Raw genomic sequence first — 16,108 nt, forward strand, 5'->3', positions numbered from 1 at the left:
TCAGTAGCAGCAGAGGTCCTGTTACTGCATCTCCATGTCCCTAGGCTAATGAAGCTCATGTTCATGTTAGGGTCACGGGGTAGTCTCTGTGACCAGAGCCCTTGGGTTCCTGGGAAGCCTCAGCCTAGTAGCTCCCCAGTGCCCCGAGGCTCCGTAAATAACTCATCTCATATTATACAAATGCATAGATAAGGAAGCCAGAACACTGGGTAACAGTGTCTCTGGCCTTTTCCTAGTACGATGACCTGCCAACTCCAGCCATCCATGACAAATTGTTTCAGATGGCATTCTAACTCTCAGGGCTGTCAGATTAAATGCACCCTGAGTTGATAAGCAAGGTAAAGTGTAAGTGTGGGACGCCATCTCGTATTTGCTACAAAGGGGAGCCATATTTCTTCAGACATTCTTTCACAGTTTTCACTCTGGAAAGAACTTGGGAGGCTTACAGGAATGCTTAAAACACTTCCAATAAACCATTAGTCAGGACAGAGGCAAAGCCAGTGTCAGGGAGGCAGGCCTGTAATTTCAGTCACTTGGGGAAGTTGAGGATCCCAAGTTTAGGGCCTTCTGGGAAACTGAGTTTCTCTTTCAGAATATCTGCTCTGGCTCCCCACAACTCATGCTACAACAGGGCAACTTGGTTCTTTCTACACACACACACACACACACACACACACACACACGCACTTTTCCTGTGTGTGTGGGCCTAGCGTGATGGCTCAGCAGTTGAGAGCACTTGTTTCTCTGATAGAGGATTGGGGTTAAATTCCTAATGCCCACATGGCAGCTCATAACTGTCTAACTCCCAGGGGACTCGGCACCCTTTCCTGGCCTCAGCAGGCAGCAGGCACAGGACATCCCCAGCCATGTAATAGGAGAAGCGTAAAGGCTCAAGGTAGCTGAGCAGCTTGGTTTCATAGTCCAGCCCTTCTCTAGGGATGGGCAAGGTGGGTGGCCACAGCTGGGTACCCTCCCTTGCCTTAGGGGGTATCAGCTGTCATTGAGGAGCCCTGTTGGAGTAACCCCAGGACTAGCAAACCTCTGAGGCAGAAGTCAGGGGGTGGGGGTTGCAGGTGCGGGATGCTGGTAAGGAGGATGTCCAGAGCTGTGCTCTTAAGACTCCTGTGTTTTATTATCCATGTCTCTGAGCCTCCGAATGTGAGTCACAGAGTCACGCACTACTGTGGGTGACATGGGCCGTGGTGCTATCCAATGGCCTCACCAGAGCAGGTTACCAGGTTGCTGCCAGGTTACCAAGAGGAGTTGGGTGGAAGGGCATTCTTGCTAACTGTGATGGTTCTGTAACTTGGCAGGACCTCCGGGAGAACAATCTGGCAATAATGGTGAGGTTATACAACTTGACTCCCTAATTCCACTGCTGGGATTCTTCCCAAGCTAACAGTCCAAAGCACAGGTAAATCAAACAAGCACAAAGAAGGTGTAGGTGGGTTGGCGGAAGGCCTGCCTAGCATGCACAAGGTCCAGGCCTTTGATAGCAAGCACCCCACAGAGCAGTGTGGAGGTGTATACCTGTGAGCTGAGGGCTCGGGGTGTAGAGGCGGGAAGGGCAAGAGTTCAAGGTCATCATTAGCTGCACAATGACCACTCTGGGATACAAGAGACCCTCTCTCAAAAACACAACAGTAAAGCTCACGACAACAAACACCGCAGACAACCTACCTATCCGATAACGGAGGAAGGGCAGCAGCGGCTGACAGAATGTCTGTAGCCATTAGTAAACTAACCAGAATGACCAGTGCGACACCTTACATCAGCTAGGACAAGAGACACAGAATTAAATCTAAAAAGACATAGACCCATGAGAGCAGGCCATGCAGGAACACCCGCCACACAGGTGAAGTGACCTGGGGACGGGTCGGGGGGTGGTGTCAGGGTGGGGCACGGGGTACTCCTATCTTTCCTTTAAATCAGGCAGCATGGGGCATGCGTCTCCTCTACACCAGCCCTGACTCCTGACTCAGCCCCGGAAGCCATGCTCCAATAGGGCAGCGATGTTCCCTGCTACAGACAAGACAAGACAAAACAAAGCAAAAGAGTTCTGTGTGTTGTGGCTAGAGTGATGGCTCAGCAGTTAAGAGCACTGGCTGCTCCTCCAGAAGACCTGAGTTCAATTCCCAGCACCCATACGGCAACTCAAAACTAGGTAACACCCATAGGACTCTCAACACCCTCTGCTGGCCTCAGTGGGCACCACGCGCACATTTAGCATACACACAACCACATTCATACATATAAAGAAAAAATAATAAAAAAATTATGTGTGTGCAGAAGTCAAAGGACAACCTTGGTTGTCATCTTTCAAATGCTGTTTACTGTCTGCCTGTCTCTGCCTCTGCCTCCTGAGTGGCAGGACTAAGGTCTGAGCCACCAGGCCTTGGCCCGCTTTAGCCAGGGAGTCCCAAGGATTTACCTGTCTCTGCCCTTTCAGTGCTGGGATACAAGCAGCTGCCTGGCCAAAGAAACTTAAATTAACTTTAATGCTCTGGGTATTTTAAACATCCATAAAGCCTCCTTATCTCAGACATCACTTCCTCTTAGGTAGGATTTTGTGTCCAAAATCACATACACATCGCTGTACCATGCTACACACAACCCATTTCGGCACCATGTCTTTGTTGGCGGGACCCCTTTCCCTGACAGCCATGACGGAGCTGAATATCCACTGAGACACCTCAACTACCTAAGAGAACCTTGTAGCTGCACTGATGTTGGCCAACTCTGTGACCTCAGACCATTTCCACTGCTCTCCGATATTCTACGCATGCGCATGTGGGCAGCATCCTGAGGCGCTAAGACAGACAACTCGCCATTGGCTGGCGCTCACGCCAGCGCCCGCTCCACTTGACCTCACAAACACTGGAACACGTTATGTCCTCAGCAAAATATACTTTATAATCACCTAGGAAGCAAGTGTGAAAGGCTTCTCTTTAACAGCCGAAGAGCTCTAACATGACTAGACTTACGGATCGGTGTCAGCTCACATAAGCTTTAGGACCTGCTAGGTGGGCTCTGAGGATGAAAGTCAGGCTTCCGTGCTTACAGAGCGAGCGCTGTACTCCCTGAGCTTGTTCCCCAGCCCTGGAGACATTCCTCTTGACCCACTCGTTCAGCAGGCTGGTTTCCCGTATTTGCCCACTGCGTGAAGCCCCTTTCCTGGAAGGGGGTGAGGGCTACAACTGTCTCCACAGGAGCTGTCAATCATCATCATCATCTGGTTATTACTATTAAAAACTGTGTATGGCGTTCTTCCTGCATGTATGTCTGAGTGCCGCATGTATGCAGTACCTGTGGAGGCCAAAGAGGGTCTTGCTATGTAGCCTAGGCTGGCTTCAACTCACAACCATCCCCCTGCCTTCTCCTCCGTGCACTGGGGTTATAGGTGAGGCACAAGCTGCCATGCCAACACTGCTAACAGTTAACTTGCTAAATAAATGCCATCCTTGTAGGAGTCTCGGGCTTCAGCAGTGACACTTGCTGTCAGGTAGGACTCAGCATGTGAAACAAACATATGAGTTAGACCTCCGTTATAACCCTGCAAAGCCGAGAGCCGGGGGTGAGCCACACTAGGCGCAGGGTACCCACATTTCTCTACCTGACCTTCTGCCTGTAAACAGGAGAACCCCTCTAGGAGAGACTACAATATCTGAGTTACATTCCACTAACACCTTATGTGGGGCTTTCGTGTTTCTGATAGCACCGAGGACTGTCACAGTTTGGATGTGTGATGCCACCAGTGGGCTTGAACACTTGTTTGTCCACTGCTGGTGTGCTATTTGGGGAGGTTTCGGGTCCTCTGGGACACAGGGCTAGGTGGTGGCTTTATGTCAGGAGGGCCTTGAACCTACTTCTGGTTCCAGTCTTGCTCCATTTGCTGATGGATCCTTGGAGACATAAGGAGCCATGTTGCAAGCTCCCACTGTCATTGAGAGCCGCCCCGGGCAGGAGCAGCTGCCGTGCCCTAAAACTGTGAAGCAGAACAAGTGTCTCTTCCCCTAAGTTGCTCGAGTGGTGGCGGCAGCAGGGAGGGGTGGGTCACAGCAATGAGAAAAAGTAATTAGCGCATGGACACAAGTGCCTGTCAGTCTGTCACCAGCCACAGTGACCTTGACCACCATGCCTGGGAGGCCATGGGCAAGCACAGGCTGACCACAGAATCAGAGAGCTGGTTTAGGCCGGTTCCATCAACTCTGGCTTTAGCTCTGACATTGGCCCCCCGAATCTGCCTGGGCTCCTGCTTGACCCCCCGACAAACTGGAGTCATCGTCACTCTTGACCTTCTCATCTAGGGCCAAATGAGAGAACCGACATGACAGCCTTTCCAAACCTGAGGTGCCCTGTGCAAGCCAGGAGATGCCTGTGACGGATAGTCTTGACTGTCTGCCTGAAGAGGCTTAGAATCAGTACAGGGACACATCCCTGGGCTTGTCTGTGAGGGAGATTCTACACTGGGGTAACTGAGGTGGGAAGGCCCACTCTAAATGAGGGTGCCACCGGGCGGTGGCAGTGCACGCCTTTAATCCCAGCACTCGGGAGGCAGAGGCAGGTGGACTGTTGTGAGTTTGAGGCCAGCCTGGTCTACAAAGCATCTAGGACAGCTAAGGCTACACAGAGAAACCCTGTCTCAAAAATAAATAAATAAATAAAATAAAAGTACATTATTTGTTTGGGAAAAAAAAAAAAAAAAAAAAAAAGAGGGCACCATTGCTTCATGGGCTGGCGGGAGGGAGGAAAGGGGACGGGGGAGTAGAGTCGGCCTGTGTGAGGGAGAATGAACACCAGGACCTATTTCTGCTTCTTGACTGCAGAGCACTGTACCTTCAGTCTGTGGGCTGAAGCAAACCTTCCTTGTTTTGAGGGAGTCCTTTCCCCAGAAGGCTGTAAACTGTGCTCTCTGCACGTCTGTCTCTTGTTACATTCAAGGTGTGAAGCTGCTCCCTGCTCACAGCCCAGTTTACCTCCTTCTCCAGGACACGGAACGAGTCATTCTCAACAGAAAACTGTCTGTCCGTCCGTCTGTCCATCCATCCATCTATCCATCCATCCACAACAGTGCCCAGGTCTTTACCTTGCAGGCTGTCAACATATCTGAGACAGCCTTCCTGCTCAGATTGGCAGTTGAAATCACGTCTTCCTGTCTACATGAGTTTCCAGCTGCCACAGCTTTGGCTGTTGCCATGGTGATGCCTTTTGTCATCCTTATTGATTCTTCGGGTGATGATGTCTTCTCAGGTATGTCTTTTGACTGGAACACCTTGAAGTCAGAGGCAGAAGAAGCGAAAAATCAAAAAGGAAAGGACAAAAATAGCTTATTCTTTTCCAAGCGAGCTGCAGTTAGAGTGGGAACCAAACCACCAGTCAGAGGCGACTGTCAAACGCCAGGAAACTAGAAATCTAACTGGATGGCAGTAAAGTGGGTCTTATGTTCAAGACTGTAGTGTGGACAGGCCTCTTACAGTGACATTTGATGTTCATGGAAACAATGTGGCAAAGAGGAGGGTTTTTTTGTTGTTGTTGTTTTTGTTTTTGTCATTTTTGTTGATTTGTTTTGTTTTGGCTTTTTTGAGACAGGGTTTCTCTGTGTAACCCTGCCTGTCCTGGAACTCAATCTGTAGCCCAGGCTGGCCTCAAACTCAGAGATCTGCATGCCTCTGCCTCCCAAGTGCTGGGATTAAAGGTGTGTGCCGCCACTGCCCAGCTAGGGAGAGGTTTCTAAAATGCCAATTTATCCATCTGCAACCACTACCACTCAATATTTATACACTGTCTCCTCAGTCCTGATGTGGGCTCCAGGGTGGGAGTAACTTGCAGACATCACTTTGGATGACCTCCTGTTCACTCTCCATACTGTGACTGTGGGGAAGGTGAAGCATTTGACCCTGTGACCCTTGGCCTGTCTTACAAATATAGCCACAGGGTTATGCTGAGGTGTTCAAGTCAGTGATTCTGATTCATACACACATACACACACACACACTCACACAAACATACAGACACTCATGCACGCACACACACTCACACACATACACACACTTACACACACACATACACATGTGCACACACACATTCACACACACATACACACATACACACTCACACACACTCAGGCTTATAGAAACCTCACTGAATTCATGTCAGTCTAGGCGAGCTGCTTCTGTTTCATTCCCACCTGGACTAGCCTTGTGCCTGTATGCTGCGTGTGTATCTGTCCCTGCACAGGAGGGTCTGGCCTGTTTTCAGACCTAGATCCCACTTATCCGCATGGGTGACTCCCCTGAGTAAGAAGGGGGACTCATGCAGCATTCGTGCCATGTGACAACCGGCCAAACATCACTGCTCCTTAAAAAATGGCAGTGACAACTAAGTAAGTCAGGATTTAAGTCCTTTGTCCGTGAGTAGGACGATGGCTATACAGTGAGTCCTCCAAACCACCGTGGCCTTCATGCACAGGCTCCATGGGAAACACTGGGTGAAATAATTTACTTACTTTATTTTCCATTTTTCACATGAGTGTGTGCACGTTTGTGTGTGTGTGTGTGTGCATGTTTGCGTGTGGCTTTATTTTGTCTGTGTGCGTGTGCACGCACATGTGCATGCTTGAGGCTGGTGTCAGGAATCATCCACTCCTCCACTTTATTCATTGAGGCAAGGTCTCTCAATCAAACCCAGAGCTCACTGATATGGCTGGCCTTGCTAGTGTGCTTGCTCTGGGGATGCCCGGTATGCACCTTTCAAGACTGGATTGCAGATGAGCCACTGTCCTGGTACTCATGTGGTTTCTGGGGATCTGAACTCCTGTCCTCACGCTTGCACTCAGTTGTTTTAACTGCTGAGCCATCTCCTCATCCTTTCAACTTAAACAGTGTGGATGAGTTCTGAGCCACTATGCTACACTCACAATGACCAAGTGTCTATACTTTCCCAGGAGGACAGTCTACATTCCCTTCCATTGCTACCACAGGGCATGTACAGTTGTCTGAGCCTGTGTCCAGCCCTCAGGCAGGACACGCCCACCCTGTGGCATCAATACAGCATCCTTAAGAAATCACCTGCTTTCGAGTTGTCTGTGGATTCTTCAGTTTCTCCTTTCAAGCTGTGAACTAACTGCCTCTCCTAAGCTGGCTCCATTCAAGGCAGGACAAAAGAAGCCAGGACTCACCATAATACCAGGAGAGTCACTCGTTTCTAGCGCTGCTCCCCCATGTTGTCTTCACAGGGGACCCTGCAGCAGATGCAGAGTCCCCAAGTACTTGCATATCCCCTAAGAAGTACATCTGTAATCAAACCTACCTCAAAGAAACCTTGGGGCAAAGCCACTCATTTCCGATGCATTTCTACTTGTGGGGATCAGGAAGAGTTGATGAGCACCTGTGCTGAGCACAGAGGCGAGAGAGAGGACATTTCTACTGTAGCAATTCCAGGTGCCAGTAACTCTACAGGGCTGGAGTGAAGCGAGAACCAACAGAGCTAGTGTCTCTGAGGGGGCAATGCCTCAAACAGAGGGCCTGGATCCTGAGCAATGTCTCACTTAAAAGCATCTAGGCCTTTCCCCAACCATGACCCTCAAACTGCCACTCACACATGGGCTGTTGCCAACAGCAACATGATGAGAAAGAACGCACACGGTCCCAACAACCTGGACACGAGGCTTGTGCAAGCTGCCATTCGGGCTTCTCTCTTGGCCAGACATCTGTATGCTCTAGCTGGTGCCATGCTGTCGTTTCGGCGGAATGAAGCCTGGACTGTCCTAAGTGATGCACTCGAATCCTAGGGATATAGGGCTGCACCCTGGCTAAGGATATTGACCGGTCGGTAGAGTGTTTGCCTGGCATGCATGCAGCCCTGGATTCAGTCCTTGGCAGGACATAAAACCAGGCATGGTGGTGCACACCTGTGATTTAGGCAGCATTTAGGAGGTAAAGGCAGGAGGATCAGAAGTTCAAGGTTAGCCTCGACTACATAGAAGTTTGAGGCCATCCTGGTCTATGTGAACCCTTGATTCACAACAAACAAACAAACAAACAAACAAACAGTCCCAGGAGACCTAGCCACACTCAGTGACATACAGGTAACCAACTACAAATGCTCTCAGAAGGCAGATGAGTAAGGCTCCCCAATCCGGAAGTTTTGGTAAAAAAAAGCTCTTTAAGTTAAAAACTGCAGGGAAGCCTGTGTGGCAGGCACATGTCTGACAGTGGCAGCTAGTTGAAGGTGGCAACTTCTGGGTACTCACCGTGAGCTCCTGTTTTATGTACTCGATGGTGGCCTCAAGTGCCCTTGTGCCCCGGGTGGCCTCATCTTCCACTGCCTTCACAGTCTTAAGAAGGGAGGTGACATTGGTCACCATCACCTGCCCAGGAGGAGATAAGCACAGAGTACGCTGTCTGAGGTGCAGTTTCTGACCCTCCCAATACCAGACCAAATGGCATAAAGGAGGACATCTCCTCCCTTCACACAAGGAAGCAGATCAGATGCTCATCTTCCCAACAGCCTGGCACATCCCCATGTCTCTGCATGCTCAGCCCCAGCTGGAGACCTGCTCTACCTTGGCGGCTCCTTTGAGCTGGTACATGGAGGGGTCATCAGCTGGCTTGCTGGCAGCTCCCTTGGTAGCACCAATGAGATCGGAAAGGGCCTTGGCCACGTCTTTGATAGCGTTTATCAGCACCACCTGAAAGAGCAGGAATCTGGTGAGGAGAGGATGGGCTTCGCTGCTGACTTCTGCTAGGGTGCAAGGATGCGGGGAAGGAGGAGTCTCTGCACCAGCAGCTTTACATCCTTCACCATGACAACACCACCCAGGAAGCCACCCTCGGAGATTCTGTGGCTCAGGGAGGCTGATCTCGTTGCTGCTGCTGCTGCTGCTGCTGCTGCTGCTGCGAGTGATGACGATAAAGCTAATAGAGAGGCTGGTCCTACTCCTGCTGCTGAGGCTCCATGCTAAGGCTGAGGCTGAGCACTAAATGTATAGCCTGACACTGAAGTAGAGGCTGATGCTGATGCTGATGCTGAGGCTAAGGCTGATGCTGATGCTGAGGCTGATGCTGATGCTGATGCTGATGCTAAGGCTGATGCTGATGCTGAGGCTGATGCTGATGCTGATGCTGAGGCTAAGGCTGATGCTGATGCTGAGGCTAAGGCTGATGCTGATGCTGAGGCTAAGGCTGATGCTGATGCTGAGGCTAAGGCTGATGCTGATGCTGACGCTGGCATCTGAAGAAACGGCCTCCTCGCCGCCAGTTCTGCCAACAAGCTGCCTCTGACCAGATGAAGGCCGCTAAAGCAGATGCAACAGGGGCCATCACTCCCCCCAAAGCAAGGTAACAGAATGTCAGCTTCATGCTGGGCAGTAAGGCCCCCACGGCACTCTGTCTGCCTCTCTGGCTTTGGTTCCTGCAATTCTCTGGCCCACACCGTGTTCAGACACATGGGTTTTTCTCCCACTGGGAAGTCTCACCTCATCGCTGCTTACGGTCTTCACTGTCGCTCTCCTCTATCTGGAACCTGGCTCTTTCCATCTTTCGGGTTCAGCTTGAACATATGTCCCAAAAGACCTATCTTGACTACCCTAGCAAAAGCCTACCTTCTGAATACCAGACGGCTGTCAGATGGCCCGTGTTCCCCTACAGCAGTATTAGCCTATGGCGCCAGTTAACTTATTCACTCATCCACAACTGATCTCCTCCTGAGAACTGACGTGAAGTGGGTCATTGCCCAAAAGCCAGGAGTGGTGGGTTTGGGATGGACTCTGGTCAGCGTGATGCTAAGTACCACAGCCTTAACCTCCACACTCTTGGGTTGGCTCATCCACAAGCAGAATTAGCACTACCAGCCTTTCCCACTGCACTCAGTTGCCGTGAGGACCAACCGCAATAACAAACATAAAGCCTGACACAGAAAAACTGTGACTTTGCCGCCTTCTGCCATCCTCTGCACTCTCTGCTGTGTCACCTCACATGCAGGGCAGCCCCCCACCCCCGGGCCCATGCATCACCGACAGGCTCAGGCTGGGGTTTGTGAAGGTCTGACTCTCTCCTGAGCCTACATAGTGAAGAGGTACAGGAGAGAGAGGCATTGCAAATCAAGGCTGTTGCTCTCATCAGCATCCAGGAAGTCCCGCCCCATCCTGGTTATTTGACTGGTGACTGACATGCAGAGGGGACACTGTGTTCTGAGCAGATTTTTGTTTATTAAAAGTTTTTTATTACTATCAGTGCTTGTGCCACCACACAGGTGTAGCAGTCAGAGTACAACACTGGGGAGCTGGTTTCTTCTCCCGCCTTTGTGTGGGTTCTGGGACTGGAACTCAGGATGTCAGGTCCCTGGAGGAGGCGGTCCACCTGCTGAGCCATCTTGCTGGCGGCCCCTCCCCCACCCATTTTTTTCTAAGTGAGTTCTCATTAGAAGCTGGTGCTTCAGGGGACTGGAGAAACGGCTCAGCAGTTATAAACACTTGCTGCTCTCCTGGAGGACCCAAGTTCGATTCCCCAGAACCTCTATCAAGTAGTCACAATTGTCTCTAGCTCCAGTTCCAGGGGATTGGATGCCTCTGGCCTCCTTGGGCACCTGTACTCATGTGTACATATGTACACGCAGTCATGCTTACCCACACATAATTAAAGAAAAACAAAACAAAGAAAAATAAGAGCAGTAACATTTTTAAAGATTTCTTAATTATTTAAATGAAATTAATTTAAAAAAACCATCTCTGAAAAATGTCCTTTCTGCATGTTAGCTGGAGTCCAGTAGCCAAGACAAGGTGGTGTCCTCATTAGCACTCATACAGCAATACCTCGGAAAAAACTATTTAAAAACTAGGAAAAACATTCAAACAGATGTTTCTCAAAGAAGACATTAAAAAAACAAACAGTGGATCTATGAAGAGATGCTTGATGTGAATAAAGTTTAGAGGAACTCGGATCAAAGCCACAGGGACATGCACCTCACACCTTTCAGAAAGGCTGTTACCAAAGTGAGGGGCACGCACTGGGGAAATACTGAGAATTCTAACACACTGCTGGTAGGAGTACAGGACACTGTAGCTGCCCCTCCCCCAGGTGAAGAAATAGAACCTTCTGGCAAGCCTTCTCTGAGTGTTGATTCAAAAGCATCTGAGAGACCAGAGCTCCCAGGTCCACTGCAGCGTCATTCGCAATAGTCAGTACGGGGACGTTAACCAGGCGCCTATCAGTAGATGGCCAGATAAAGGAAATGTAGCCGCACACAGTGGAATATTAACTGGCTTTTAAAAAGGAAATTCTACACTATGCAACTGGACCTCTGGGACCCTCGGCTAAAGGAGGAAGTCAGTCACAGAAGGAGAAGCAGGCATGACTTACAGCACTCACAACAATCAGCCTGGGAGGGGGAACAGCTTGAACTGAGGGGTGGGGGTGGGGGAGGGGCGGGGAGGAGCTCCAACTAAGCAGGGTGACTAAGCTCTGGAGATCTGTGGGCCACCATGGCGCCGGTAGTTAAGAACCCCTGCAGGGCAGTTAAAGGTCTGTGGAGGCTAACAGCATGCTAGAGGGATCTCACCTTGATAAACACAAATAAGAGTTGGGGGAGCAGCTTGCACACAAGGGGAAAGTGGAAAGAAATGCCAGGAGTCGAGGAAGATTCAAGTTGTAAGAACTCACTCTGTGATTCTCTACTTTTTATGCCTAATACAACTTGTTAAAATGTTTTTAAAAGAAAACAAAATCTCACAGCAATTCAACACATTTCTCTCTGTGTGGAAAGATCCACACTCTTTCTCTTCAAAATCAGCCTGGTGAGAGGAACACAGGGGGCTACAGTATCAGGGCCTCTCCTTTCTTCCTTCCTTCCCCTCAGGGCGGGAACACCACCTCGGGTTCCTGCAAAAGTACTGTGCAGAGAGACAGCGCCTCTGAACTCCAGTGCTGTCAGAGGAAACCAAGCTGGGGGATTTAAAAAAAAAAAAAAAAAAAAAAGCAAACCTAAAAAATGTTCCTCATGGGGCTCCACTGTCTCAGAGGTCAGGGGGAATTGAAGGGGCAGGGTACCCAGGACCAAGGCTGGCAGGCCCGAATTAATTAGCACAGCCATTGCTACCCTCTGGGGACCTGAAGGACAAGTGATATCTAGCGTGGGGCTCTGTAGATTAGACTGCTGTGCAGTGCAGGCGGCGGCAATGAAGGCAGTCGCCGCTCTGTGTGCAGGAGTGCAAGAGGGTCTACTGAGGATTCTGGGAGGCTGGGAGCTCGAGACCGCTAGAACACGGACTTGCTGCACACGCGGCATGCAGGGAGTGCCAGATGCTGCCCTATAAGGCGTGTGGGTTTCAAATGTGAAAAAACTGCAGTGACCGCCACCTGGAAAGGGAGTTAAGGCTTAGATAGGCCATTTCAATAAAACTGCCACCTCGGGAACAGAAGTCACGGCCCAGGGCGTCCGGCTGCTTCCCAGCACTCTTGCCGCTGCGCTCCCTCAGCCCCCTAACATTCTGATGTCTTGCTTCATGAAGCTGCACACCGTTCCAGCCTGGCCATGGGACACTTGTCACTCCTCCCCGTCCTCCATCCTACCAATGTCTCCTGCAGCCAACTCTTCCCTGGACCTGGCTGACTCACCCTTTTAGGCTCCTCTCACAGCCATGGGCTGTCACAGTCCACATCTCTATCAACTGCTCCCTACCAGCTTCCTCAACCAACAGCACACGCATGCGCTGTTCGCTTCAAAGGCTGCTCGCTCATACCCCATTCTAAAGCCCGAAACTGTGTGTGTAGGAAGAAGAGGAAGGAAGGTTCCCCAGGCCCCACACATACCTGGGTCTCGGGGTCATCGGAGCCCAGGCTGGCGGCCCCCAGCTTGACCACCTCGGCAAGTTGGGTGATGGTGGCCGCGGAGGACTGAGCTGCCTGGGCCAGCTTCTCGGGAGTAGATGCAGCCCCTGACACGAGCAGCTTCGTGTCTTCCACCAAGGCCTTGGCTGTCTTCAGAATGTTCTCCCTTAGAAAGCAGGGCGGCCAGAGAGACAGGAGAAACGGAGCAGAACTTACTCACTTGCAGTTGGGAAGGAAGGAAATTCCTTCCCAGGGGCTTTGGGATGAGAGTGGTCCACTCCCTCTCCATGGGAGGGGGAGTCTTCCCTGCATATGAAGTTGGAGACTCAAACAGTAGGTAGAGCCTGGGGAGTGAGAGCACAGCCCCAGAGAAGGACGCGGCATTGTATCTAGATGGGAGCTCGGCGTCTTCCGGGGGGGCCCACAAATCTCCTCACTTACACTGGGTTGTAAGGGCGCATAGCTTGTACATCTTGCCTGGGAACTCGTGAGGCCAGGATCCAGAACAGACAGCAGAGTACAGGGAATCTTCCCTTCATCACAGCCCTTGGGGTGGGGAGACAAAGGGCTGGACATGCCATGAGGGCTCCAGGGAGGTAGCAGGCTTTGGGACATCCAAATGTGCCTCTCCTGGTCCTGCTGGGTCTGTGGGCAGTCTGAGGGGCAACTCCCTCATATGCAAACATCCAGAGGCTCGCCTCTGATGGGGGAGGCTGTTTCTAACTTTGACAAGGAGCTTATTCTGACCCCGTGGTTCACATTTCTCAAAGAGTATCTTGTTGCTATCAAAATGGATAATTCACATTTCTGGGTCCGGGTGGGGTGAGCAAACGCCATTGTTGGTTTCAGACACCCCGGCTGGAAGCTCTGCCAGTACCTGTGATCTGCGAAGGTCTCGCCGTTCTCGGCGTTCAGCGTCCCAGCCGTTGCAAACATGATGGTGGTGTCCAGGTCAGCGATGATCCCTGAAACGGCAGTTGCGGCCGTGATGCATGCTTGGGTCCCCTTGTTCCCAGCCTGGAGAGCGGAGAGCACCAAGGATACCTGTAAGGCAGAAAGGTGACGTGAGGGGAGCCAGGGAATGGGGGGAAGATGACTAAAAGGCATACCATCGCTGCAAATACTGAATTCCCTCTTTCAGAGCTGATGCAGCTCAGAGGTGAAAGAGCCTCGGTCTGAATTCCCTTTGCCAGTCACAGGCCACCTGGCTGTAGGCAGCCTACTTCACCAAGCCTCAGTTTCCTGGACTGTAAAACCATTAACCAGAACACAACATGTGCAAAGTGCCCAGGAAGGTGTTTGTAGGTTATAAGTAGTCCCTGGAGGGCAGTACTCACCAAATCTCTGGGGGATCAGGTTAGGCCCCTGAGATGTGGGTGGCTGTTCCTGCCCCTTCCGTTAGGTCTGAGAGGAACAACTCCTGCTAATACCCATCATTCACCTTGCCATGCAGGACAGGCCACTTTCCAGAGTGGGTCCCAGTGGGGCCTCCGCACATCATGGTCCACCGCTAAGCAGTAATGCGGTCCTGAGGGCCCGGCATGTTGGCTGAGGGCTTCATTCCAGAACGGTCCATATCAGAAGCCCTGGATTCCAGCTTCTACCCTCATCCCTTCCTGTTCCCTCGCAGCATGCTACAATCAGAGTCTGGTTGCCCCACACCCTCTTCACAACCAAGCCATGTGTGCACCATCTGCCATGTCTGCCAGCTACCTAGGTCCCCACACGTCTGCCTTCCCACTCCAGGTCAGTCCTTTGGTCTGCCTCCAGCACCTCATCCTGTGAGATGGCTCCAGGTCCCCTCTAAGATGCCTCTCTATTCTCTTTGCAGAGAGGGAGCTCTGTCAAAGGATTCAGAGCACATCATTCCTGTCCTCAAGACAGGCCACTGTCCTAGAAACAGTGAGTTGCATGGCAGCTAAAGGCTCTTCCATCTCTGCCTGTACACACTGGCTATTCTTGATCACAGCTGATCCACAGAAAGCTGTGTAAATACACCTGTGTGTGCATGTATGCATAAGGTGGGAACAAGGGGCAGAGGTCAACCCCTGGGTGTATTCTACAATTAGTCACCAAACTGCTCCCCCAAAAACATCCCCCCTAAGTGGTGTTGGTGGGGTGGGACGGATGGAAAGGGACAGGATCTCTCGCTGAAAGCTCACAGATTCTGCTAGACCAGTTGGCTAGTTCGTCCCAGGTAAATACACTTCTTGAAGCATGCTGCCCAAACAGGGGAGTCACGGCGTGGATAAGAGGCATGGGGATGTTCTTCGTCATGCCCCTTGGGCCTCAGGAGACTTGCGGGGTGTAGTTTGGCAGGATGGACACAGGGACCATTTTATCCAAGAGAAGCCGACAAAGAACTGTTTCTTCTCCTGGGATGGCAGATTTTTATTTGCCAACCTGCCATAACCTAGACTCACCGGAAAGAGCCTCCCGAGGGACTGTCTAGCTCAGGTGGCTTGAGGGCTGACTGTGAGGGATTCCCTCCTTTTTAATTTTAGTTCATTTGCACCCAAGAGGCCAGAAGAGGATGCTATAGCCCCTGGGACTGGGGTTACAGAGAGTTGTGAGCCACCACGTGGGAGCTGGGACTCGAGCCAGGTCCTCTGGAAGAGTAACTGCTGCTCTTGCTACCAACTCTCTAGCTCTGGGCTTCTCCTTAGCTGGCTAACTGAGGCGAGCCCACTGTGGGTGTTACTACTCCCTGGTTTGGGGCTGGATCCCTCCTTAGCTGGCTAACTGAGGCGAGCCCACTGTGGGTGTTACTACTCCCTGGTTTGGGGCTGGATCCCTCCTTAGCTGGCTAACTGAGGTGAGCCCACTGTGGGTGTTACTACTCCCTGGTTTGGGGCTGGATCCTTCCTTAGTTGGCTAACTGAGGCGAGCCCACTGTGGGTGTTACTACTCCCTGGTTTGGGGCGCTGGCCTGTGTAAGAGGGGGGAAGGCTAGCTGAGCACTAAGCACACAGACATTCATTTCCTTCTGCTCCTCACTGCGGATATCCTACAACTGGCCGCCACGTCCCTGCTGTGGAGATTCCCCCCCACAAATGGACGGACTGGAACCTGCAATTCTGAGCCTTCTCATCTCCCTAAGATGCTTTTATGTTGGGGTGTTTTATTATAGCAACAAATGAAACTGGGGCACCCCCTCATTTGTCCAACCCTTCGTTAGATGCCACTAAGGTCTCACCAGGAAAAGACATTAAGGCTGGCACAGAGCTGGTCTGAGAATGAAGCCAGCAGTTTCTAGAAAGATCTCTTAAGATGGTGACAAAGGC

The 16,108-nt window shown here is 51.3% G+C and overlaps 1 protein-coding gene across 1 annotated transcript in view; it reads right to left on the minus strand.

Moving 5' to 3' along the window:
• Tln2 (talin 2) overlaps nucleotides 1-16,108 on the minus strand; it is a 419,972-nt gene that overhangs the window by 32,237 nt on the left and 371,627 nt on the right. Inside the window, exons 47-51 of the mRNA XM_051156732.1 lie at nucleotides 13,702-13,868; nucleotides 12,807-12,990; nucleotides 8,564-8,689; nucleotides 8,252-8,368; nucleotides 5,087-5,272 (exon numbers count right to left, since the gene is read on the minus strand). Coding sequence (XP_051012689.1) covers nucleotides 5,087-5,272; nucleotides 8,252-8,368; nucleotides 8,564-8,689; nucleotides 12,807-12,990; nucleotides 13,702-13,868 — 780 coding nt within the window. The remainder of the gene's footprint in view (nucleotides 1-5,086; nucleotides 5,273-8,251; nucleotides 8,369-8,563; nucleotides 8,690-12,806; nucleotides 12,991-13,701; nucleotides 13,869-16,108) is intronic.

Source organism: Acomys russatus, chromosome 14 (genome assembly GCF_903995435.1).
Source record: "Acomys russatus chromosome 14, mAcoRus1.1, whole genome shotgun sequence".
NCBI lineage: Eukaryota > Metazoa > Chordata > Mammalia > Rodentia > Muridae > Acomys > Acomys russatus.